This window comes from Neopsephotus bourkii, unplaced genomic scaffold (genome assembly GCF_033783945.1).
Source record: "Neopsephotus bourkii isolate Nb327-2 ecotype Australia unplaced genomic scaffold, CSIRO-AGI_Nbou_v1 NB_1634, whole genome shotgun sequence".
Lineage (NCBI taxonomy): Eukaryota > Metazoa > Chordata > Aves > Psittaciformes > Psittacidae > Neopsephotus > Neopsephotus bourkii.
In genome coordinates, this window is record NW_026902109.1 from 11045195 (window position 1) to 11073019 (window position 27825).

The window sequence follows — 27825 nt, forward strand, 5'->3', positions numbered from 1 at the left end:
TTTTCAACAGGACGAACTATTCTGCTAAAAGGAGAAATCTTTCTTAATCATCTGGCATTCTTCTCCAGCAGGTTTCTCACTCTTTAAATTCATGTTGGCAAAATTATGTAGTGCAGAACCTGGAGAAGCAGATGCTACAGTAGCCGTGCAAGGGTGCTAATGACAAACACAACCTATAAAGCTAGTTAGACTTGCCAAAATCTGGAATGTCCTGCCCTGTGGGACATGCCAGTCAGAATCAACAGGTAAAAGATCCAGGAGACTTTATGAGGGAAGGAAGAAAAAGTAAGCATAAGCCCTCCACAACTATCCAGAAAAGAATATTTCTGTCAGTTCAGCAGAATCTGTGTAGAAATGAGGTATTTCAGATAAAATATTTGGGTCCAGGGAATTAACATTTTCTGACAGAAGTTTTTTGTTTTGCTGTTAGCAACTCCTGGTTCCACAAGAGTGGGCAATTTTAAAGCTCTTGTATACAGAGGTAAACTCGCAGCCCTACACCAAATGCAGTAATAGCAAAACAGTAAACAATAAAACCCCTGAATACTTAGTTATCAGCTTTATATGACACACATCTCTTTTGTGAATGGAATGATCAAAAGTAATGTCAAAAGTAAGTCAAAGTAATGGAGAAAAGGAAAATCCTAAAGCTTTCCCTCATGCTGTATTACTACCCTTTTTTTCATCATCTTGTACAATTTGAACCAATAATGCAATAAGGAGATAGTTTTCCTCTTTTTTTGAGGCCATTTTAGCAAAGTTTTTCTCTATCACACTAGATCAATATCTCATTGATACATATTTTGCCAGACCAGCTGCAATGTCATGCTCTTCTGTTGGCTCAGTAATATGAACTGATTTAGTGCATGTATGAATGGACCATTGTTCTAATAAGACAAAAATTGCATAGTCCCTGGACAATGCAGTAACATGAAGTTCCAATAATCTATGCAGCTTTTTGGTTAGCGAATCATACTCAAACATAAGCAATTTAGCATGAAAGTTGTACCACAGACGTATGGACAGTGTTTCCTTATGTGTAACTTTCCTCAGCACACAGACTTCAATGGTGCCTGTACACAAAAACCCCTCTATATTTAGGCAGTTTGGCTTATTTAATTGTTGATGGCTTATTAATCACGTTCTAATCTTAGTTTCCCATGTTCTCCGCATAGTAAATCATCAAAATCCTCATTCTCCATCTTTTCCTCTGGAGCCCTCAAAGATAATCAGCATACAGTCACTCTGATGCCTTAACCATGCCCATTCAGCCAGCAACCACAGTCATTACTGGTAATGTTGCCCACCTTTTCTTATGAATTTGTCAATACAATGTTTGAAATGAAGCCTTCCAGCTATGGGGGTTGGGGATGGAAATCTGTTTCAGGTTTTTGTTAGTATTCCCCTTACAGGATTACAGGAAACCTCATTTTTAACATTTGGTCATGCTTATGAGCTCTATCAGCAGCTTCAGTTCACAACTGAGAAATCTAAGAAAAAATATTAAAATTGCTTCTGAAAGCAATCCACTAGAAATGCTCTGTCCAGGACTACGATCATATGTTCACTTTACCCTGCCCTCCTCCAGACTTCTGAAATGTTAATAGACCCAGAAAGCCAGAACCTCACCACTATCTGAATGGTATCAGAAGGCATTTAAAAATACAAGAACAAGAAGAAAAGCACACAAAGAAGAACCGCAGAAGTAAATGGACAGCGTGACTCAAGTGCAACCCCTGCACAAAGTTCCATTCTGAAGCATTAGAGTCTGCCAGAGTAACCCCATCAACTCCAGCCTCCTAATCTTCACTTTAAATGTTGCATTTTTATCCTAGCCCTTACTTTTCAAAAATCAGAATTAAAAAGAATAAAAAAATAAAAAAGTAGAGAAAATCCTCCTACATTTTTGCATGAAACATGGCCAAAGGAATATGGCCTGTCTGCAGAGATCATCTCGAGGCCAATAAGATCAAGTAGAGGTTTCACTTTATTTCTAATGTTTTTCCCTGTCCTCAATAAGCTTCTTAAATAAAAAATAAAACAACAACAACAAAAAAAACAAACAACAACAACAAAAAAAAATACACCCCCCCCCCATGAAACTGGAATGAAGCATCATAGACTAGGAAAGGGACAGACAAAAGGCCTGTTTAGAAAACCTTACACATTGAGTAAATAGACCATTGACTGAAAAGACCAAATAGAATTGCTTTCTAAGAAACACACAGTAACTGATGGAAAGAGGCTACCATCCTTCAGTTCTTCCAGTTAGCTAGTCCTTTAGTTATAAGGTATCTGTTCAGTTCAAAAGTATCTGGTTTCCATGACACTACTGATTTATTCAGTGGTCAAAGTACTACAGTCCAAGGATGCTTCCCGTGAAAAAACTAGCAAGTGTATCAACTAAAAAAAACCAAAACAAAACATTGCACAGAGATTACCTAGAACAAGGGTTTTCAGAAAGTTTTAAGCATAAATCAAGATGATAAATTCTCTCATGCATGTATAAAAAATACAAAGGCTTTTAATACAGATCATGCTTCATTAAAAATAAAACACAATCCCACATGGCTTGGAGAAAACATACAGTATGCATTATAATATACCTTGCAGAATGTTGTTATTTGTTCCAAGCACACAGCTGTACCTTACACCCAGTCTTCTTTCTAAAGTTCTTTAACTTCTAATAAAAGCATAGCAATATACTTTTTTTCATATAACAGCTGAGATTCCAAATTGTATTTAGCCAAAGACCAGAAACTACAGACTTGACTACAATGTCCAATGATACATGAAATTCAAGCTTTTACTTGAATATGTTTGTATGCTTAAATTATCCATATTTAAGGACATTTTTATAAAGAACTTTTAATATTGTCTAACCTTCAAAGTTTCACTATATTCTGCTCCAAGAGCGAAAGACTGTTACCACGAGAGCTAGATATTGTGATTGCTTATCTTGAATTTTCATGTATTAATTTTAATATTTTTAACTTGTATGTATTTTTAATATTTTTTACAAAAAATGCCCAAAAAACCCCAAAATTCTAAATTTTGTATTTCCTTGCAAATAACCCCAATGTAGCCATTTTCATTCAGTGTTGAAAGGCTAATTAAAATCATGTGATTTCAGCTTGCTGTAAAAGAAATCCAGTAGCTTTTAGTGTACCTAAAGTTTATGATTTTACTGCTATTACTGTACTACTGCTGTTCCAGCATGGAGTCAGAACACCTTAATCAGAGCTAGAGAATCAGCTGAATACTGCAGAAAATTTGCACACCAGTTCCAATGCTGCTAAACAATGCAGGCTTTGCACCTTCCAGGAGAGAAATGCAGCATTTGTAGGTCCTTGCCAGGAGAATAAAGGATATTAAGAAACACAGAATTGCAGGTATGCAGAAAGCAACATATATCAGTATCCTGATAAGGTCACGATCAGGACAAATATCCTTTCAGACCCAGTATCAGCAGAAGACAACAGTTAAAAATGCAATAATCTGTGCAGAGACACTGAATTTTCTATTTGCATTTATTTCAAAGCTAAGACAGTGGTAGATACTATAACTCAGCAAGTCTAAAGTTTTGCTCATGTTTGGTCATCTTTCTAGAACATGGTGATTTAACAGTCAATTTATATTTAATATCCAGTGGTTCCTTTGCACCTTCTAATAAGACTAAATAAGCAAACATCTAGTCATATATTCAAAATACAGAATTTAAAAGCAGCAGTTTAAAGCTAGATTTCATATTCAGTACTGTTGCTAAAAATAAGGCATAAGTTAATTTGGTTGTGATAGTCTTCAGAGATTTAAAATATACATGCTAAATAAAGTATTATGGCTCTATCCAGAATTAAAGCTCTGCTTAGACACTCAACTAAAGCTCTGCTGAGTCTTGATACTTTCCAGCAGACACAGTAATGAAATCACACCATAAGGATTTTCTGACAAGTATTAAACATCCATAATGTATATAGTGACCTATTTGTACTTTTAACTTGTTGTACAACTTCCTCAGTTACAAGGTTCAGTACATGATCTAGTACAGCATATTCACAAATCAGAAAAAGTATGCTAAGCTATGCAACAGAAAACAGGTTGTTAAGGATGTTAGGATACATGGAAATCCTCATGTTTGCTTCCAATGAGAACTGATTCTGTGTTAATGGAGATTTAAAACATAACAGGGAGTTAAACATTTACTTCAGGGTTGACCATTTTGGAAATTAACAGTTGAGCAACACATGTAGCACTAAGATAACAGCAGGCCATCTCCTGTGGCTAATATAACTTTGGAGCATACAAAAACCCTACTACATGATAGTTAGGAGTCATCATTACACATCTTTGTGTTTTAAGAGTTTAGTGAGAAGTTAGAAAAAGGCACTGGTTTGATTCTACCTTTTGTCCTTTATTTGTCATTCCACAATAGCTGTTGAGGGTTGGTTTTGTGGGGTTTTTTTTTGGGTTTTATGTTGTTTGTTTTTTGTTGTTTTTTTTTTTTTGTTTTGTTTGGTTGGGTTTTTTTTTTTTTTTACACAGATGAATTGTTTTGCTAGCTAACAGTGTGCAGAAGAATACATCTTGCCTACACACAAAACTGGGATTTGAAAGTTTGACGTTTTTGAGTTATATTCAGTCACCATAGAGCTTTAAGTAACAGTCACAACCCTTTGGTTTTCCTCCTACAAAGGAAAAAAAGTATTTTTGGTTTAAAAAGAAGAATGAGTGGAGAACCAACCAAAAAAGCCTGTTCAAACAGAAGCTGACACTGATTTAATAAGCTCAAATTTTCACTGGAAACAATTTCATTTGAGAAAATAAAAGTGATTCCCAAGAGCTTCTGAAGAAAATACTAAGTATTTTACTGCATGAAATCATTCTGTACCCCATCTTTATTAGGTTTTGCATTTCTATTTGAAATATTTTAGAGGTTGCAAGGATTTTTTTTCCTAATTAATAAGCATTTTTATGTAAACTAGCCATGTGAGTGACTGAAAGCAACAACTGATCCTACACTGCATAGACAGTGTTAGTTCAAAGTAAGTTTTGTGGTGCACTTGCAAAGTATAGTATAACAGCTACACAGGCAATCTACATGGATGCAGCCAACAGCAACTAATAAGCCTGAACCAGTCTTCATCCTCAGCCCCAAAAGTGATATAAATTCCTTTGCAAAATCACTTTTGTGAGTTACAGTTTGTAAATTCAGAATTCAAAATCTGAAAAGCATCAGTTTGAGGTAAGACTGGAGAAGTTAACCTCCAGAAGACATATATGGGGAGGAAACAACAAATTTAAATAAGCTGTAAGAAGAAGTTACAAAGAAAGTGGTAATGTTTCCATGGTGAACAGCTTGAACTTCTGCTAAAAAAGCGTTAAACTGGACCTCAGAAAAAAATCTTTCCAATGCACAAAAGACCACCCAAATGTATAGGTTGCTTAAAGAGTTCATCTCTCTCTGCACTGGACTAACTTCAAGAAGCTTGTTTCAGATTTAAGCAATCCACACATTCGTAAACACTACATTAATGGATACAGCTTACCTGCCTGTCTTATCTTAGGTACTTCAGTTTCAATAACAGTACAGAATTCAAATACTTTTGCCTCACTTCCCCTCTTCCTATTCGAGGTACCAGAAAGGACTTTGAGTGATGAAGGAAACAGGAGGGTTGCTTTGTTTTTCTCATTTAGATTAACCTAGAGTACTAGTGGATTAAAGTTTTGATAGTTAGCATTTTGATAAACCTGGCATTTATTTCTATTTAAATAACTCAATTGTCCAGAGTTTATTTCTTTTCCTATCAAGATTTTTCCAGCAGACCTTCTGGGAGAATATCTGCAGATAGGATTAGATTGGAAATGCTATTGCTTTCAGTGTACTTAAGGATGAGAATTTAAATGAGATATTTCAGATGCCTGCATTACGCACTTCACAAATTCCTTCTTGCCTAAGGGAGGTAAGAACAACAACAACAAAAACCCTAACTCATTTCCAAGTTAATTTAAAAGCAGAGCTTGATGACAGAATATTTGCATATGCTAGCTTCAAGATAGATGCAATACATGCATTTGAAATTTCACCCATACTTTTTAAGGCTTTCTCTCCTACAAATATTTTGTGCGTACTACAAAAGCTATCCATTATTTTTTTCACACTCACAGGTTTTGGAAAGCAAGGGGGGGGGTGGACACTGAATTCTTATCAATTGATGGAATATTCCTCTGCAGAGAAAGGACTTTGCCATATTATATTTTTATGATTTTCAGAATATACCTTTCATCTATCTTGTATTCAGTTTCAGACAGCATGTACTGAGCAATAGCTTTCTGTAGGTCGCTTTATTTTGCTTTAGAATTAGGAAACAGGAGGCAGTTTCTCCCATGAAAAAAAGAAGCTTTCTTCGTGGAATTTTGTATTTTGTATAGAACAGATTTGAGTCATCTCTTCCAGTGGAGATGTGCTTTACTATCAAGATGCCTTGCTAACCTATTATGACAAGACAGCTTCAAAAGATGTGTAGGCTCACAAAAGGTGGTGATGAAAATTCAAGATTCCACCAGCTTTAAGTATTCTTGCTAGTAAAACATGAGAATAAATGCTAGGATAGCACTGCTTCATGATCTCCTGTTAGGTGCCAAAACAAGAAATCCAAGAATTATTAGCTGCTTCAAGAAAAAGCTATCTCAGCTTCTGAGCTGGCAACTACCTTCCTTACTTCTCTCTACTGAAAATCCAGGTTATAGCCAATCTCTTGCTTCAGCCAACTGAAGGGATCTTGCCAAATGCAATACAAGGTGAATTAGGTCCCTTTCTCTTCAGTTCACCAGAAAGAAATTAGTTTACTTAAAGCTTCCAGAAATATTTTTGTTGCAGTCACATTACTGGTTGTTCAAAGAAATTATACTTCTGTTTGCAAAATAACTGTGTATATACATAAATGAAAGAATTAACACTGTTCAATTTGACAGCTCTTATCTGTGAATTACAAATATTTGGCTTAGAGAAAAACAAAACAAAGCAAAACAAACAAACAAAAAATAGGCAGGGGGATGCCCTAAGCCTGTAAATATGTTGTCCCAATCTTTGCTAACTGAAAAAGGATTTACACTAGTCTTTTCTTACTCCGAAAGAGAAATGAATTCCACAGTTTTTCAGTCCTCTATACTGACATAAGTTAAAAACATATTCATTCTCTTCAGCTTCAACATTAACTTTGGATGCATAGCTATGCAAATTCTCCTTTATTTCTTCTTTCTCAAACTCTTTCAATAATATTAATTTGAATAAGCTTATCAAACAAAATGGAATTTACTACGAGTTTTCTTTTATTTTTATGGATATTTTCTTCAATCAAATTAATCACAGATGAATTAAGTTAAATTAGTGTGTAATTTAAATATCTGAGCATAAATTTTATGTGTATGGTACTGTGCCTTTAACCTTATTGCTCTGACAGAAGTGCATCTTCATAACCTGAATGCTATGTTACACTCCTGGAGAATTGTAAATTTCCTGACTTCAAAAGACAGAAATGGAACCAGCAAATTATACTGTTTAGTAATCAAGGTTTTTCAAAGGGAAATCATTGGAAAATCTGGCCTGTTTAAGAGGCTCAGCAGAAACCTGAAATATCATGCAAACATGCACCACAGCACCTCAAGAGAAACCTAAAATGGTGACTACATACAAAGCTTTATTTTATTCTTATTTCTTTTTAACATGAAATTAATTTATCCTGTATGGTAAAGGGTGAATTTTTGTACACACATCCAGAGAAACATCCATTATGATGTTTGACTATTATACTGCTGCACTGAAAAACTCAGTTTTGCAAATATCTGAAATTGAACTTCATAAGGCTTTCAATTTTCATATATAGATATTTTTCAAGCTTAAAGTATTTTCTACCACAGAAGTCACATAAGATTGAAGGTAAGTATCTTCTAAATGCAATAATCTTGGGGAAAATCTGTAAATAAAAACCACAGTAAAATGGAGTGTTGAGACTGTGAAAATTAATCAATCATTAAAGTACTTTGACAAGAAGCTTTCTCAAGAGTCTCCATCATCTGAATGTTAAATTATGAAAGCAAGAATCAGGTGTTAACTGAATACAGCTGTGTTTAGTGTGCGTATCACATAATATGTTCTTGCACTGTTTTGCTAGGGAAGGATGTTAAAGGCTCAGTCTTTAAATTTGAAACCTATTTGTTATTTGTTGAATTGTTATATCAGACTTGAAGGGTTTTAATTTTAGAGGACTACTAGAAAACAAGTAGGGATAACTGAGAAATACTGGTTTATGTAGGTGAAGTTTAGTAGTTGGGCAGAATACTTCAGTTTTTATTCTGATCAACTGATTCTAATTAATTGAGCTCTAACTTTATGTGTCAATTACTCACCATTTCAGGCCAAAGACTAAAAATTATGTAAGACTAGGTAATATAAAAAAAACTGATGATACCTAGGTAACAAGTACAAGCCTTATGGACATCTTGGGCTTTATACCACTTCGTTTTGAGGTTTAGAAACCATTTTGCTTTATGGTTCATATCTCAAAAGATTTAAAATGATAAACCAAGTGTATAACAGTAAGTCATGCAACCTATTCCTAATATTTCAAGAACAGGAGCTTGAAAGAGAATGCAGAACTAGTTTGGGTTTGAGGCATGTTTTTTTTGGGGGGGTGGGGGGTTGTATGAAGAAAAAAAACATTTAAAAAACTAGTCAAGGAAAGCTTGAGGTTTACCAATGAAAAAATGGAAAAGTAGTCAAATTGCAGATTTGTTATTGATATTGCATAAAGAAAGAAAAGATGTTATTTGTCGTTTACCAGTTCTGTCTGGATTATGAGTATAGGAGCATAGCTGAGCATATTCTACTCTGGCATGTGCAGTCTGTGTGACAGACTTCTTGGCCAGAATTTCTGCTTCCTGACTTCCTACAGGCCTGAGTTTTGAAAAGTATCACAGTCGCAATGCTTTAGGCAGACAAGTTATTCCATTTGAGCTGAAGGCAACCACAAGTTTTGAAAGGTGATGTAATAATAATGCAATGTGGCATCTAAATTATAATATTTGCTTAAAAACAGGTTGGAGCTACTTAATGTGGTATTTCAAGTTCACTTCTGCTTTTCTAAAGAAAACATGAAAGTAAAATGGAAACATTTCCAGCTAACGTGTGCAACTATGCAAATATAGTCTAGATATGTGCTACAGCTATGCTCATAAGCCAATAATTTTCACAACAGGAGGGCTGTTGATTGCCCTTGACATGGAACACATCTTAGATTTTAAGCACAGCTTTCCTTCTCCTTTAAATTCTTTCTAGCTGCATGTTATGTTGTCAGCTTAATGCAAGGGATTATTTTTATTGAAACTAACCTTGTAATAATGTGGCATAAATGAGATGTTTTATTATTAAATGCTACTCAATATTTAGTAATTTCCTGGGTTTGCTTTATTCCCATGTCAGAAGCATTCTGGAAAATTCTGGAACAGGTTGCACAAAGACATGGTAAATGTTCAATCCCTGGCAGTATTCAAGGCCAAACTGGCCAGAGCCTTGGGCAGCATGGTCTGGTGTGAGGTGTCCCTGTCCATGGCAGGGGGTTGAAACTAGGTAACCTTCAGGTCCTTTCCAACCCTAACTATTCTGTGATTCTATGAGTATCGCATCCAACATACTCAAATCTATAGAGTACATTGTAGGTCACTGCCAATACCAAGATTTCCACAATAGTTTTAATGGCTTCTTTCAGGAAAGAAATTTACAGTGCAATCCTTTTTTCCCTTCAAATTTTTGCCACTCATTCATCTACTGTTCTCCAGTCCTAAATGGGTAATCAGAAGAAAATGAAGGGTCTAAGAAGGGGAAAAAGAAGAAAAAAAATAAAAAATAAAAAGAAAAAAGGAAAAGAAAAATAAAAAGGATTCATGCCTCCCAAAAAAGCAAAATGAAACAAAAACTCCAACGAACCCACAAAACCCAAAGTTACTTGAGATAGGGTCTTTGAAATGAAATTGTGCAGATAAAAACAAAACTTTTTTTAAAGACTGCATCATGTAATAACCCATTCAACACTGATGCATCAGTGTTGACAGCATGCTTCATTTGTTTTCTGTAAATAACAACTAAAAGCACCATTACCATTCAGCTTAAATTCTCAAGAAGGCAACAGGGAAAAAAAAAAAAAAAAAAAGAAAAAAGAAATCAGCATATGGAGAAGCTAAATATAAAGTTTCCCTACTGCTGACCTACCCTATCCTTAAAAGAAGCCCGTGTTAAACCATTCACAAAATAAATACTGAAGTTACACCTTTAAAATAGCACAAAAAACAGTCAGCATATCTTGTTCGTTACCTAACTATGTGGGTGAACTCTGCCACTTTATATCCACAGGCAAGTTTTCACCAAGACAAAGTGAGTAAAATGTAAAAGTTCAAATGAAAATGGGATTACAGAATTTGAAAATATAACCATTCCTTTATTTCTTTCCTCCAGTTGCTAAGCTAAATAAATAAATAATTAATTAATCCCATGACACCTCCTCTGTAGGTTGATAAGAACAGAAGATGCAGAAGCAGGGCTACTTCAGATCTCCTCATTTACTGTATCTGCAGCGGTCTCCTACAACACAGCCCCTCTCTTGCCCTTTACATATGGTGCACGCTCGTCCCACTCTCCATGATTATAGGTTTTCTACTAGCTAAAGCATGTATCTCACAAAACAGGAGAAAGTTATAAAGCTTTATAACTACAGTGTTCTACAGCATCCAGCTGCCAATGTCATTACTAACTGCTGGAGTTATCTCCTCCTATTGTTGAATATGATGAATTTTGTCAACTCTGAAAGGTGCCTGAACTGCCAGTTGAAACTGTTTACACGGAGAGTATGGTTCACGAGAATACAGAAGAGGTCCACAATGTAACTCAAGTATTTATTAATGGCTACCAGATCTCTTTTTTTTGTTTGGTTTCTGGGTTGTCTGGTTGGTTTTTGTTTGTTTTGTTTTTTCCTTTCTTGGGGTGGAGGGTTGCTGTGTTTGGGTTGGTAACAACTGCACAAATGCCTCCATATATCATCTCCTAACCATCCTTAAACCTAACAAAGTGGGATGAAAGTTTTTTTGCTACATCAAGGTCTTCTATCTACAGCTGTTTCACATGGCAAATTTCCATTTCAGCAACTTGATACTCTGTTCCCAGAACAGATGTAAAATCTGACTCCCAGTGAGAAAACACAATGCAGCTTAATTCTAAGAGCAAAGTATCAATTCACTCTCTAAGTTTTCATAATTCCATATTCAAATGACTTTTAATTGCAATGGGAATTCGCAAACCTTCCGTTCTCAAGGAAAGTTACCTTTTTTTTTCCTCTAGTTAGACGACAAATACAGTACAGCAATACTGTGTTTTGCTATACATATATATTCTAGCTGCTATTTCAGAGCATGGTTCTAGGCTACAGAGAGATAGAAAAAACACCTGCATCTGACTCACTACAGCACTGTCCCTGACAAAGAGACATACAGGCTGTTACCAAGGTAGAGATAAAGAATTTGAAGGTCAAATCATAATGTTTCTCTTTGTTCATGACATACACATCAGTATCATAAAAGCAATTCTGAACAAGCTGCTGCTTGCTGCGTTGAAGGTCCTTACAGAATTAAACAAAGCATTATAACTAGTTTAATCACCTTTTAAATTTTAAAATGCATCTTCTCTTGCTATATGAATTTTTATTGCCTTATACATGTCTTTTTGTGTTGCACTCTTCCAAGTAACCCGGAAATAAGCAGATGTTTAATTCCCATAGAACGTGTCAATGCCTGAAACTTGTACAAGCAATGCAAATCTTTTACATATGGGAGCTAGCAGTATCCACAAATGATAGCCCTATTTCCCTGTGGAAGAATAACACAAAAGAACCTATGAAAAGATTTCCCTGTGCTGGAAACAATGAAAACTCAACACTCTGGTTTGTTTAGTTAAGGGGAAAAGCTTCAAACCGTTAGCCAGACTGAAGCATTAGAATCACAGCAAGTAAGAATTTGACAAAGGCAGACAACAGGAAAGATCTTGACAGTACTAAAACCAACCAACTAACTAAAGACAGCTCTATTATGAGAAATACTCCTGCATATATTTAAAAATTCAATCCATACAGTTTACTAAAGTGGTGCATTCAAATAAATTAGCTATTAAATTCATGAAGGTAAGTAAAACTTACCATATTTATCAAATTCTCCCTGCTATTAGTTTGTACCACTTTGTCCAGTTTTAATATTCTGACAATGAAAAATGCTTAAACAAGTGATTTAATTCCTTTGTTAACAGCTCACGAGATTACTAAAACTGAAAATCACACACTTCCTTCGAGAAAAAAAATACCTGTAACATTTTATGATGGAAGTTGAAAAAGTCATAATTTTTTCCATGACTAATGACTCAGTTTAATAAAGATGCCACATGAAAACATAAAATAAAGAGAAGAAACAAATGGTCATGGAAGCATGACCATTCTGAATGAGAAAAAAGATACCAGCATAGCCTTAAAAATAAAAATCTCAGAAATATTCTGTTGATGATAAGCAGACTTTCATCAATCTTTAAACTCATAAATTTCCACTTTCAAACAAAACACATAAGATTTTGTGCCTTTTTTCCTACTTTCAGTAGGATTTAGCAGCTTAAGTCCCAAATCATTCAAGAAAGCTTACAACTGCCTTATTTTTTTTATTACTTATATTAGTGATACCTACATGTTTAGATGCTCAGTTTAGAATTTGGGTATATAGACATCTTAGATACACTTCTATATGCCAAATACAGTATCCTGGGTGTAAATTAAAACATCACAAGTACAGGTTTTCATTTTGGACTTCTTCTATTTAAGACTGTTCTAATTGTTCAGACTTTTTTTACATTCTTATCGTTAGGAAGATGTTACAGTATTCCTTCTTTATATCACTCCCTTTTACTGGCCACTACATCTAGCATAGTTATATGTAATGATAAAGTTTTCTAATATTCCTTTAAATATGTTCAGGATGGTCACAGACATTAACAGAAGTTCAGGAGCATAACAGTTCAGCAGCTGTGTAGCAGGTTCAGATACCTATTACAGTCTTCTTTATCTTTCACTTATTAGAACTTAGGAAATCCTAATTCTTAAAACTATTAACTGAACAATTCCTCTCTTAATTAAGGGTCGATATAGCTATCATCAAAGCTCTACTTTGAGTACCCAAAATAAAGGGACACTTCTGGTATGTAGAGGAATATAAGATTTAAAAATGTATAAACCAAAACATTAATCTTTACTTGTTTATATGATTATAAAACAGAATACTGAAGATTTTTCTTATCTATAGAAGTAATCAAAATGTGGCTTTTTGCATTTCCATATTTCTATTTAGAATTATTACATACTAGTAACAAACCCCATCAACTGTGAGGGATAGAAACAAATCGGAAGTAAAGCCCATTGCTTTGTAACATTCTAAGTCTAAACTTAATGTTGTCTCACTTGGACAGAAGACTTGTTTTGAAACTTCTTCTCAAAGGACTTACCGGCAGTGTTTATGTGATCCTGTTAAGGTTTCAATCACAAAGCATTCCCCTTCATTGAGACAATATGCAAGATCCTTGTCTTTGCATGGCTTAAAGTGCTCAGATCGCTCAGTGGAATACGTTGTAGTATCTACGGAGAGAACAGAAAAAAAGAAATGTTGTAAGAATAAATCTTGGATGTTCTTAAAGTATATATTAAATAAATTAGACCAAATCGGTCTCAGTACAACAATTAATCAAGACAGACTAAATAACAGAAAGCAAAAGAACAGTGCAAACTTCAGTGCAACTGCATATCACATGCAACTGAGTTCTTAGAAGACTCACAAAGGGAATCTTATAGTTGGAAATATTCTAGACTGCAGCAAAGTCAACTATAATTTCAACTGCTTCCAAAGTATACCTTCCAAAATGTTAACATGTCTATTTTGTATTCTTTAACGGGAAAAATATTTTCATATTAGTACACTGAAATACAGTTTTATATAAAATCCACATTTTTCATTAAAAAAATTGAGCAAAAGTAGTTAACATAGTAACAATCTAAGAAAATCCTGAACCACAAACTCCGCAGCAATGAAAGAAAAAATAAAGCAAAAAGCCTAAGAACAATTCTAATTTGAACTACTAGACTCAAAAACTCCCAGAACACAAGCAATGCAACCTAGATTGTGTAATTTCAGGTACACCACCTGAACACACCCTCATTGCAGTTCAAAAAACCAATTACAGTTTGGACTGTTGGCTGTATCTTTGGAATATGTAGATAGATACCAGGATTTGGAATAGGCTGACAGTATGTTGGGGTGAGCTATAATTCCTGGCTTCTAATAGATCTCTTTAACCGTTTGAATCCAGCTGCACTCACAATTATAGTGAAATTTTCAGAGGAAGATATTTGACGGAAAGATATTTTAATTCTGTTCCCTAAAACAAGGATTTTTCTATTGAAGTGTGATTTTCAAAGTAGACAACAATTTCTACAGAGCAATGGTTTGATCTTCATATACAATCTTAACTCTCGAAGTTTAAATTCCTACTCATTTGAAGGGATAAAGGCCAGGATCTAATATACTAACATATATTAAAATTGTAGGACAACATTTCATTATATACCACACAATCACAAATTATTGTGTTACCTTCTCCCAGAAGAATGAAGCTGTGCTTGATGCACACGGAACTTTGCAAAAAACACATTAGCTTGCTTTTTTGCTCATAACTTAATACAAAGTAAGTATCTGCCAATGTAATACAGAAGCTGAAAACCAAAAACACTGCAGCACAAAACACCTGTAAATACAGTTCTGTGAGAAAATTCAGCTAATTCCAAAAAATCTTTCAAGGTAACTTTTTTCATTCTTTGTCTCTTTTAAATAAAATTGTTTACTAGACTAAATGAAGATGAATAAAATGCATCTGAAAAGAGTAAGACAACCCACACCCTAATCTTTGTATACAACACTTTTTTTTTGTTCCCTAGAGAGAAAATACTGTAGTTCAAGGTTTTCAGTGGAAAGAAAAAAAATCCTGGGAATAAACTCCAACAAGTCTCCCTTAAAATACCTTTGCAGATTCGTAATGCAGGTTCACTGACAGCACACTTACACAAAAAAGATACAGGCTATATAAAAACTACTAGGTTTTTAATGACTGCAAGCAAAAGTAAAATGTGTTAAATTGAATTCTGGAAACAATACAAGTTGTTTGTAAATTCAAACAGTGACTAGCACATCACTGCTGACATTTCAAGAATGATCAGATTTTATGTAACAGAAATATCTTTAGGCACAAAAAAAAGCAGTCCAGTTACCTTTTAAGACAATTTTATACAGAAGCATTTAAATGGCCATTTAGAATTTGATTAGGAAAAAAAAAATAAACAACATTTCTACCCCCTTTAAATATGAAAAACTGAAGATAATGTTACATAAAAGCACTTGTGATAATTACACAAGGTGACTAAAACTGTTTGATGGGTAGCAACTCAACTTGATATGGCTTTAGAGAACAGAACACTTACATTTGTCAGCCTGCTCTGAAGAAACAATCTGTGCAAATACTTTTATGAAGGTAGTTGCATTACATAGACCAAAGTAATCTGAGATATCCCGAAAGGAGAAGAGAAAAACCAAGGAGACATACAGTATCAAAAAGCTTGTCTTTGAGGCAATGTCATGCTAAATTCTCACTGTGTTTGAAGTGCATGATACTCCTGCGATAATTAACTCAAAAATACCTTGCCAAGGTCAGCATTTTGCAGTTTTAGATTAAATATGTTTTTCAGACGTTTTGTTCTGTTTTATCTTACTTCTCTCTTCATCATTATCCAAGATTCAATCAAGTCCACAGCAGAAACTCTTGCCAATTCAGCAGTGTCAGAACAGACATGACATTTTATACTGGCAAAAGTGCCACTGAAGATACAGCTACAGCATAACTTAATTTGAGCAATAACTGAAATTACACAAGTGATGGAACTTCTTTGCTGATATAAACTGTTAACAAACTATGGTCAGCCATTGCAGGAAGTCAGCCTTCCAAATGAAGCACACAGTTAGGTAGCAATGCTGACAGCTTCTTATGACAGCCTTGGAAAGAACACAATACGTTGAAATGTACAGAGTAACTTGTATTTTTTTTTTCTTTTTAAATAAATATTGTCTCATTGAAAGTCAGTTTTCAATTATAGCCTTCCTGTCTTGGGAGTATTTGCGTTGATGCACATGGAAACCTCTCTCTATACACAGCTGACCTCCAGACTGCAAAGATCAGATACCTTAGCTACAAAGGTCATTCACTAACATTCAAAATATCAACAGCTGTGTTACTAATTGATGCCTTAGATATCCCTAGAGCTGTTTGGTATTTTCTGCTGGATATACATACAAAAGATGTGAGTTTTCTGAAAGGTAACAATCCTGCTTTTATTTCATGCTGTACTCATGATGGAACAAACTCTGTTACAGCTTCATTAAATACTGAGGGAGGAAAAAAAAACCAAACACCAAAACCAAAAAATAAAACCATACCAAAAACGCATCGCACCAAACAAACAAGTAAGACCTTTTTCTAAACAGAACTATAGAAAGAACAAAACAACAGAAAACACTTTAGACACTATATAATTTTCCTGATTTTTTTTCTAAGAAATCTTTTTGTCTAATTTTCATCCCTTCCTCTTCCCCCCCCCCCCCCCCCCCGAGTTTTGGGGGTGTTTTGGCAGGGTTTTTTTTAACTCCTAAGCAAATATTGAATTGACTTTGTTTTTTGAGCAACCTGGTCTAGTGGAAGGTGTCCCTGCCCATGGCAAGGGAGGTGGGACTAGATGATCTTTAAAGTCCCTTCCAACCCAAACCATTCTGCAACTCTACAACTTGTTTTTGTGAAATCATCTTTTACAGCTTCAGAAACCTGGTAAGTACCCATTATTCATTCTAATGTGAAGTTTGATTTTATTTTTTTTTATTATTAATATAACCTAGGCATTCACAAAATAGTAGAGCCCTTTATTTCTAGTCTTTGAGCATAGGTAGCAGATCCAAACATTTATGGGAAACTTATGTTAAGAATACCGATGTCCTTGAACTCAGTCCATAAATAGCAATAATCCATATTCCCATAACGTCTCCTTTTTTCATGAGGTTGTTTTTGTTTTTTTTTAACTGCAAAGTACCAAGGTGTTATTTGGAAAAGCAGCAGATGCCATTGATTTCTGCTGGAATCTTTCCAGCTAAATAGGAATAAAGAATTTCTAGGCACTTTTGCTCTACCTTTCTTGCCTCACTTTATCAGCAAAGGTTTATGCATGATGAGCTCCAAAAATGGATATTCTACTGCCAAGTCTGATATTACTGTTTCATCAAATAAACAGGAATTCAGTACACATTTCAAAGGTTTCAAGATTTTGTATTCAGAAGCATAGAATCGTTAAAAAAACCAACAAACAACAACAACAAAAAAAAACAAAACAACCCAACACTGTTTGGGAATATAAAAAAAAAAAAACAACAGGAAATTTTCAGAAATTATTTTAGTTTGTTAGGGTCTAAAGCCTGATCTAAAGAAGAGTGACTTTGTATTTTTGTCTCATTACTCCATTTCATCATGTTTGTATCAGCACAGGATGGCTCATTATAGCTAATTTATTGAGTGATCTTTAAGGCATGATAAGGATACTATAAATGCTATCTTACTTCAAGGCTACCAGATTCATTGTTTCCAGTACTATGCTCTGATATTAATAAACCTGTAATTTCAAAGGACAAATACAGGGAGCAAGATAATGGAAGACTTAAAATATCCTGAGAAACATCCACATTTGTGGCAGCTGTATTTTCAGAAACTGCAGCAGCAGCAACCATTCCCACCCATCACATCTGTCTCAGCATTATGGTTTTAGAAACCTCAAATAAAATTATACTCATCATCCATGTGATTCATTAGAAACGTTTTTGTACGGACAGCCTTAACTGATATAGAAAGAGGAAAAAAAAATAATACTTAGGAGAACAAGAGACAAAAAAGACTCTGCTTAACTTTTCTGAAGTCACTAGTAGTGGGACATCCAAATTTTGTAGCTCCATAGTAACACAGAATCATAGAATAGTTAGGGTTGGAAAGGACCATAAGGTCATCTAGTTCCATCTCCCCTGCCATGGGCAGGGACACCTCCCACTAAAAAATGTCACCCAAGGCCTCATCCAACCTGGCCTTGAACACAGCGAGGGATGGAGCATTCACAACTTCCCTGGGCAACCCATTCCAATGCCTCACCACCCTTACAGTAAAGAACTTCCCCCTTACATCCAATCTAAACTTCCCCTGTTCAAGTTTTAACCCATTACCCCCTCTCCTATCACTATAATCCCTAATGAAGAGTCCCTCCCCAGCATCCCTATAGGCTCCCTTCAGATACTGGAAGTCTGCTATGAGGTCTCCACGCAGCCTTCTCTTCTCCCGGCTGAACAGCCCCAGCTTTCTCAGCCTATCTTCATATGGGAGGTGCTCCAGTCCCCTGATCATTCTCGTGGCACTCCTCTGGACTTGTTCCAACAGTTCCAGGTCCTTTTTATGATGAGGACAACAGAACTGCACAAAACACTCCAGGTGAGGTCTCACAAGAGCAGAGGGGCAGGATCACCTTCTCCAACCTGCTGGTCACACTCCTTCTGATGCAGCCCAGGATACGGTTGGCTTTCTGGGCTGCAAGCGCACAATGCCGGCTCATGTTCATTTTCTCATCCACCAGCATCCCCAAGTCCTTCTCTGCAGGACTGCTCTGAATCTCTTCTCTGCCCAGCCTGTAGCTGTGCCTGGGATTGCTCCAACCCAGGTGTAGGACCTTGCACTTGGCATGGTTAAACTTCATAAGGGTGGCATCAGCCCACCTCACAAGCGTGTCAAGGTCCCTCTGGATGGCATTCCTTCCCTCCAGCGTATCAACCGAACCACACAGCTTGGTGTCATCGGCAAACTTGCTGAGGGCGCACTCAATCCCACTGTCCATGTCACCGATGAAGGTGTTGAACAAGACCAGTCCCAACACCGATCCCTGAGGGACACCACTCGTTACTGGTCTCCAGCTGGACATCAAGCCATTGACCACAACTCTTTGTGTGCGGCCATCCAGCCAGTTCTTTATCCACTGAGTGGTCCATTCATCAAATTGATTTCTCTTCAATTTAGAGACAAGGATGTCGTGTGGGACAGTGTCGAATGCTTTGCACAAGCCCAGGTAAGTGACGTCCTCTGCTCTACCCCATCCATCAGTTCTGCAGCCCCATTATAGAAGGCCACCAAATTGGTCAGGCAGGATTTCCCCTTAGTGAAGCCATGCTGACTGTCACCAAGCACCTTGTTGTTTTTCATGTACCTTAGCATACCTTCCAGGAGAATCTGCTCCAAGATTTTGCCAGGCACAAAGGTGAGACTGACTGGCCTGTAATTCCCCGGGTCATCCATTTTCCCCTTCTTGAAAATGGGGGTTATATTTCCCTTTTCCCAGTTGTCAGGAACTTCACCTGACTGCCATGATTTTTCAAATATGATGGCCAGCAGCTTAGCAACTTCATTCGCCAGCTCCTTCAGGACCCATGGATGGATTTCATCATGACCCATGGACTTGTGTACGTTCAGGTTTTTGTATATTCGATCAGGTAACATATACTGATTAACATACCTAAGGCAACTACATAGTACATTACATCAATAGGGAATATTTAAGACACCACATTTGGCTTAGTACTAGAGTTTACACACTGAAAGACTTCTTAAGAGTACACATATTTTGACTACCATTAGATATTACCAGCTTTATAGACTGTTTCAACATGCAAATTAGCCTTTTGTTTTATCTTGTTATTAATCTATAACTGACAATTTCTCTGAGAACCACTGATTTCCTGGGTCACCAAAAATGTGAAATGTTTACTTTAAATCACTGATTCCATTTTTAAATGCACCACACAAAAAAAAAAAAAAAAAAATTTGCACTTCCTTCAACAGTGCAATTCCAGTTATCAAAAAACTCTTCCTCAAAAACCCCAAGCATCTCTTACAGCACATTCCTTATACAATAGAACATACTATCACTATTGTATTCTATAAAGAAGGTAACATAAAAGGTCATTTAATAGCATAGAGAGAATTAAATTTTATGTTCAGTCATATCAATGGCAAAATATTTACTATGACTCAGTATAAGCAGGGTTCCTTGCAGTTCTTATAGGACCATGTACTGCTTCTCCTGGTATTTTAGAATTTTGTGGTAGTCCTACCAGAAAGGGTCTTGCAAAGAATGCAAATTACACATAGAATAGTTTATATATTACTTTGTTTACACACAATGCCCTGAATCTTAAAAAACATATAATCTAAAATTTTTATTCCTGTGCTTTTAGAAGCAAATGAAAGTGGGTAGGGCGAGAAGGTAACAAGCCCTAATATGACATCCATTAAGGAATAAAGACTGGAAAACTTGAATATTACTTGCAAGTTTTATTATGACTTAGCCTTAGATGATGGTAACTATTTCTTAAGTCATAAATATTTGTAAAGTATGGATTCTAGACATACTTTAAATCCAAAGCAGAGATCTTCCTTTGTCAGTACTAACTGAACACTAGTTGGCATTAGCTATGCAATACTCCTGGGATAATTGAATTTTAAAATTCTAGTAATAAACGACAGTGAAAAACTTAAAGGTATCAAGAAATTAAAACATTATTAAAAAAATAGTAACAGGGTATTTGTTCTAAACTTGCCTGAACTGTTTGCATGCATTTATCTATGATTAAACCCCAAAATCTTATTGAAAATATGAAATATATTTTATTGCATTTATAGAGAGAGTTTTGAAATAACTAGCAATCAAGTTCTGAATGGTGATTATTCAAGTAGCTACCCCTTAGCCATTCTGTGTCACACAAAGTTTTATTCAATCCAATAACCTTTAAAGGTTTTGTTTGCATTGTGATATAAAGCAAAATTGTGCTATAGATATGGGAATACATGGAGCTTTTCTATTATCCTTCAGATTTAAATGAACAATTCAGTATAGTTCAGCAAACTGCTAAAGCAGCAGAGGCATCAAAACATCATCATTCACACTAGCTGTCTTCACAGGCAGATTGCGAGGTTAGCTGAAATTGTTATCTGTGAGATACAGTCTGAACGTTTTTCCTGTGTACTTATTTCAGAGGATTATGTAAGAAAGCTAATGTGATATTAACTCAAGTACATTTCTATGAAACATTTCTCTGTGGGTACAACCAGCCACATCCTTGAAAAGACTGGTTTTTTACCCTATCACCAGAAGACAGCACCACATCAACAACTGCATAGAAACAACAGCTCAAGCTCCAGAAACATACAATAAACAAAAGAAACACTCATCTCTCAAAAAATCAGCACACATTCCCTTGCCAGTGAGTGATGAAATTAGATCTTCAAGTCCTATTCTTTTCCAGAAGTAAATGTTGTTCACATTTCCTAGATGCTTTTATCAGTTTGAAATTACAGTATACAAGTACTAATCCATGTCTTGAAAAACATATTAAAAGATTTTCAAGCTACTAGTGCATTACTAGCAAAATAGCATGTGCTATTAGAGAACTGCTTGCAAAACTCTTACACATTAAAGTACGTGTTTGCTTTCACGACTTAAACAACAAAGCAAGCAACCACTGTTTCTAAAAACAGTGTACAAAAAAGAAGTCCACCTGATGATATCATGCAACTGGAACTCAAAGGCAGAGAAGCCAATAAAGCTAGCACTTCAGAATGTACTATGGGATCATGTAAGAACTTGAATACTGAATCCTGAATACCAATTAAATTGAGACATGTATATATACTGAACTGCACATCAGAGGCTGCATTCTCCTGTACAGCTCTAACTGAAACCAGTGAAAGCTGAAAAATTGGGAGATGACTCAGGAGAGAGCCCCATGAGAACAAAAGGCCAGGGTTTTTCAGAAGTTCAATGTCTAGGAGCCAAAGAAACAGGAATAACTAAAACTCTAAAAGGTTTTAGCATTCAATGTGAAGAGTTATTTCGAAAATTGAGTCGTGGCAGTTCTGATGGGCACTCTAGGTGCAGAGTGCTTTTGCCAATCAGACATGTATTCAGTCTGCTTTAGCAGAACTTCTCATTAACTGATACAAAAGAAACTCATAGAGGAATTCAGTGAAAATGCAGCATACTCAAGATTGTGCCAAAAGTGCATCCACCACCACCAGCCAGCTTCTCTCTCCTTTGACTCCTAGCAGTCCCTTCCACAGCGTACTGACATCATTGCAGTCACCAAAAGCCCTTGAGACTGGATGGCACCATTGCACCAGGAGGAGACATTCTTTCTGGGAATGTGGAAATAGTTCTAGGAAATACTGTCCAACAGATGGAGAAATTGAAATACAGCTAAATTAAGTGATTTTGCAGCACAAAAGAAAAGCAGTAAAAAAAAAAAAAAGGAGAAAAACAGAAAAAAACAACCAAACACAACAAACAACAAAAAAACCCAACCAAACAAAAAAAAAAAAAAGAAAAACACAACCCAGAACAATTCTGCATACCTTAGAAGATGCTAAAAGAAATCAAACATAACATAGTACATCTGTGATGTCTACAACCACCAGCACTCTGCAATGAAGAAGAAAAATCATATAAAACCAAGTGTATCAAAAATAGACTAGAACGCCTCAGCAAGTTTGTAATGAAACATGTCTGCCTACTAAAGAAAATGTTAATTTGGAGAAATGACTAATGAATATTTATCAAGAACAATAATAAAGTTTCCTTAAATCAAAATAATTTTCCTTAATTTTTCATGTTCAGCTTCAAGTGATCTTATGATGATTCTAATTTCATTGTCTAGGGAGGACTGTTGCTTTAACTAGATTTGGTTTGAGTTTCTTTTAAATAAGATAAAGTGAAGAGTATCAGAACTTTGCACTTTAAAATCTGATGTATTTGGAACTAAAAGTAAATATAAGAGGAAACAGAGAATAAGGAAATAGTGTTGACACACTGGCCATGGAGAAAGGGCTAGTCTGCACCTCCTGCAAGGCTTTATATAATATTTCAAAAGTCCTGGTGATCAGGGCATGTGCCTAAACACAAAAGAAAGTAACTGTCATACCTGACTAGAAGAAGGATCCCAAAGAGGGTCCAGGACAATATGGACACATTAGTTTTACTTCAGTCCTTGGGAAAGTAATAGAGCCAGATGGAGAACTATTACAAACCAAAACATGATGCAGGTGATCAGGAAAACCGATCCTTATAACCTGATTCCCTTCTACAATGAAGTGTATGCTGGGGAGCAGCCTTGCTGAAAGGCACCTGGGGATCCTGGTGGACAACAAACTGAAGTCAGTGGTGTACTGCTGCAGTACTTCTGCAGCAACAAAGGCAAATCAGATCCTGGGCTGCATCTGCAGGGACATTACTAGAGGAGACAGAGGCGTTAACATCCACTCTGCTCTGTGCTTGGCAGGCTCCACTTGGAATACTGTGGCCAGTTCTTCGCACAATTCAAAAAAGACATGGACAGGCTAGAGAGCATTCAAAGTAGGGCCATGAAGGTGATAAAAGGGCTGCAGAACCCACCTTATGGGGAGCAGCTGAAGGAGCTGGGTCTTTTCTCTCTGGAGAAGAGAAAACTAGCTTGGAACTCATCAGTTTTCCAGTACTTAAAGCACAGCTACAAAGATTATGGGGGCTCTCTCTTCACAAGGTGCCACAAAGAGAACACAAGGGCCAGCTTGAAAATGGGGCAGTAAAAGAGGTTTCATCTTGGTACAGAAAAGGAAATTTTTACTTAAAAATAAAAACATCAATCACCGGAAAAACCTCCCCAGAGATGTGGTTGAAGTCCACAGCGCTAGAAGTTTAAGACCCAACTGGACAAGCTGCTAAATTACCTCACTTGGACTCATATTTCCATGAAAGGTTGAATGGCCTTTTGAGGTCCCTTTCAGCCTAGGCTGTTCTATCCTTCTATGATTATAGTTCTCAATCATTTACAATTTAAAGTTGCACAGGAGGTACCAGTACAGTGTTTTCAACATTTAATAAGTAACTTCTTATAGTCCCTGACAAAGTACTGTAGGCTAAAAATTGGATACCTAATGAAACAAAAGGATTATTACTAGCAACAAGGGGAAATCCTTCACATTGCAATGTGAAAATATTATCAAAGAAGCTTTGAGTAGTTCATTTGGCTAAAGAGTGATGCCCTTTCTCAAAGGAACTGAAATAGGCCAAATAATGTGTTGCATGCAAATGAAGGAAATAAGAAATGCAATTTTAACCCTAAGCTTGTATATAGTTCCAAGGCATGCAATCTAAAACTTATTTGTTGTAACATTTATCATTTTGACATTCTCGTTGTATGGACATGCAAAGTCAGACTATGAAACATTAACATCACCCTCAGCATTTCCTTTCATAAAGAAACCCATATATCCTACATGATACATATTTTTTTAATCTAATATTCTCATCTTGATTCTTTTAATTCAGTCCTCCAGAACAGAAAAAAGCTATACATATAAACTCTGTATAGCTTTATATTTAAATCCACAGTGCTTCAACACAGCAATGTGTCAGTGAACTGTTGTAAGGAAGCCAGATAATAAGGTTCTCCTGTGGGCTACGACAGCTTCAGAAATTAGACTTCAATCAACAAACCTGGGTTAGGTCTGAGTTTGACTAGAAATGTCAAGAATGTCATACCTAATATCACAACATCTATATGATTAGTTTGCAGTATTTCACAGGTTAATATAAACAATCTTGCATTTCATAAATCCTTGCCCTTTGACACACATTCAAATTAGGTTTAGCTGCTTTCCCTCTGGTCTTGGATTTAACACAACAGAGTAATTAATTTAATATCTGTGATTCAAATCTAAGTCACTGCCTAATAACTGAGATGGATTTTCCGGCTAAATTGACTGCACTTGAGACTATTGTGTTCATACAAAAGAAGTTTACAATTGTTGAAACTTCTTGGCTTGGCTTTTTGATATTAGAGAATACACAGACTTAGTGCAACAAAGTCAAGTCTTGCTAACTGTGAACAAAGGGAAGAGATAACATGGAGTATGCAACTATAACAACAGATGTTTTTGTAGAGACACAGTACAATGCATTCTAAAATCTCTCTTGGGATCACAGCCACTATGAACAATATTCAGTCAGGGCTCCTGTTGTTCATTTCAGTTTCCACAAGCCACAGCACTCTGTAAAGTTGCATTTGGAACTGCTGTCTAAATCCAGTGGGCTCTATAATCCAAGTGGGCTCTAACTGCTGTCTACATCCAGTGGGCTCTATAATCCAAGTTTTATAGTCTGTTAGCATACTTACAAAGTTAGCATCATAGGTCTCGCATCTTATCAACTCAGTGCTTGATTAGAAAATTTTATGAGATGCAATTACTAGTTAAAATATGCATTTCCCATTGTAGTGTGTTTAGTTAATTTTAATGTTACGTTAAAAGTTAATATATATTTTCTTCCCAGATTGCAGGTAGTTTATAGCATGACTAACTGGCAGGCAAGAAAAACATGTGCACAGCTCTTTTATATAATGCTACTGAGAAGATTATAAAGTATCAGAAAGTCAATACAAAAGCTAGCTACTAAAAGGAGGTCTAACTCTTTTGTCTACATTTAGTATCCGTGAGACATCAATCTTGCCACAGTCATTAAGAGAGGAAGTTTAATTCAATCATTCAACAGTGACAAGCTAGTAAACTAGTAAGTTATTGTCACCCTTCTCTACATCTTTCAAGTTCTACTAGCTCTTTCTGAGACCTAAGGACCATAAGCACACAAAGCACTGAAGCCTTAGAGCCTGCATTTATTCAGTGACTTAAAATGGTAACACACTATCATCTACTCCTTTTCTCATAATTCTTCACTCATTACATATGCAGAGATTATAACATTGTACATGCACGTATAGACAAAAAAAAAGCATTGACTGACACAGACATTTGATTGCCATTAGCTGCAGAACTCACATTTCACTTCCAGGCACCCATAGTATAAAAGCATGGCACTTCAATTTGCTGGTAACACTGCACCTCACCACCAGTTCCAGCTGCCAGAACATTTCGAGGTTATGGTCATTATGGGCACTGTATCTTCCATCCACAATCAATTTTGAACAACAGAAGTATTATTACAGGCAAGCATAGTACTAGGCAGTAAATATATCCTCTCTCAGCGTTTTACAGTATAATCTGCTTGTTCTGGTATGAAATTCGTTTGGGGTTGGTTTTTTTTTGGTTTTATATGAGCCTTTACAGTGCATCCTTCAACAAAGTACTTGTGAAAGCTATGATTAAGAGCATTCCAGTATTTATTTAACTCCACTGAAGATCATGAAGAAATAATGCCCCTGAGAACCAATACTAAGTAGAATTTTCAAGTTCTTAAAAACATTCAGGTTAATTTTCTATTCGCTAATAACTAAACACATTTTGTAGGTCTAATGCATTGCCTCCCGCTTTCTATTTATTTTTTTTTTTAGAAAAAAATCTATATAGATATAGATTCTTTGAAAGAAATCACAAGTCTAATTTCATGCACCTGATAAAGCAGCATATTTGAGGAAAATAAGTAAAATAGTCATTTTTTTCCCTCCAATGTTTACAAACTCAGAAAACACAAGGTCTGTAAGGTGAGCTTCCAGCAGTATACATCCCAATACCACAGAAACCTCAACCTTCATTCACATGTAAGTTACAAATAAACCAGCATGACAGAACAAAGTGAACACTACTTTCATGTCAAAACAGGTAAAGTCGAGGATAAATAGCACCCACAAATTTGCACTGTCACAGTATTTTATGGAATTCACGATTTCCCCCCCAATTTCTTATTAAGAAAGAAGAGGAACTAAACATCTGTAGCAGTCTCTCTTCTCTCTCTGAGAAGCATGAAGATGCAGTCTCCCCCTTCAGTTCTTTCCATTCTGAAATTAATTGATTTGCATAATACAGATTAAGCAAAATTGCAGCAAGCACCTTTCACTAAAATTCTGTCTTTGCAAGAAACTAGCTCTGAAGTAGAAAACACAAGTATTTCTTAGTTTTCCTACACTCCTGAATCAAACACGTTAAATACATCTACCAGTGTTAGCTAGTATAGAACATGAGATCTCACATATTGAAGTTTCATCCTTGTTAGATTAATTCAGCATATAATTGAAAACAAAATTGCATCTCCTACCTTTACCCATGAGAAATCTGGGCAACATCATAAGCACTTTGTGTCTCACTGTATCAGTTTGATGACTGCAAAACAGTCAGCTTTCCACTGCTAAACAAAGCAGCTTGAGGTTCACCAAATCAGCAGTGTTAGCATCTGATATAGCTGAAGTAAGGGGGAGGAGAGTAGTTGTGAGATGGCACTGACAACTTTATTTTCACTTCTGTGCAACGTAAATGTAGGCTGGGGCACAGAAATAGAATATAATTAGACATAAAAAGTAGGACTGCAGACTCTGGTTGACTGAAAATACTAGCACAGTAAAGAACAAACTAGTAGTTTAACTTACAAATTGCAGTGATAATAATGCTCATAAAACTAGAAGACAATAGCAACAGAAATCTAGTTCTGGAAATGGAACACTGAACACCTGCGATGGTAGCCTAATTCCATTTTAGTCTCTCCATTGAAAAATGTGTTGTATTTGGTACTCTCGTGTCACCCCATTAGGGAAAAACATATA

The 27825-nt window shown here is 35.9% G+C and overlaps 1 protein-coding gene across 2 annotated transcripts in view; it reads right to left on the reverse strand.

The window, feature by feature from the left end:
* Window positions 1-27825, reverse strand: part of NRG3 (neuregulin 3) — a 423949-nt gene that overhangs the window by 234065 nt on the left and 162059 nt on the right. For both annotated transcript variants that reach the window (XM_061373773.1, XM_061373772.1), the window contains exon 2: window positions 13580-13709. In XM_061373773.1, the coding sequence (XP_061229757.1) occupies window positions 13580-13709 (130 nt within the window). The remainder of the gene's footprint in view (window positions 1-13579; window positions 13710-27825) is intronic.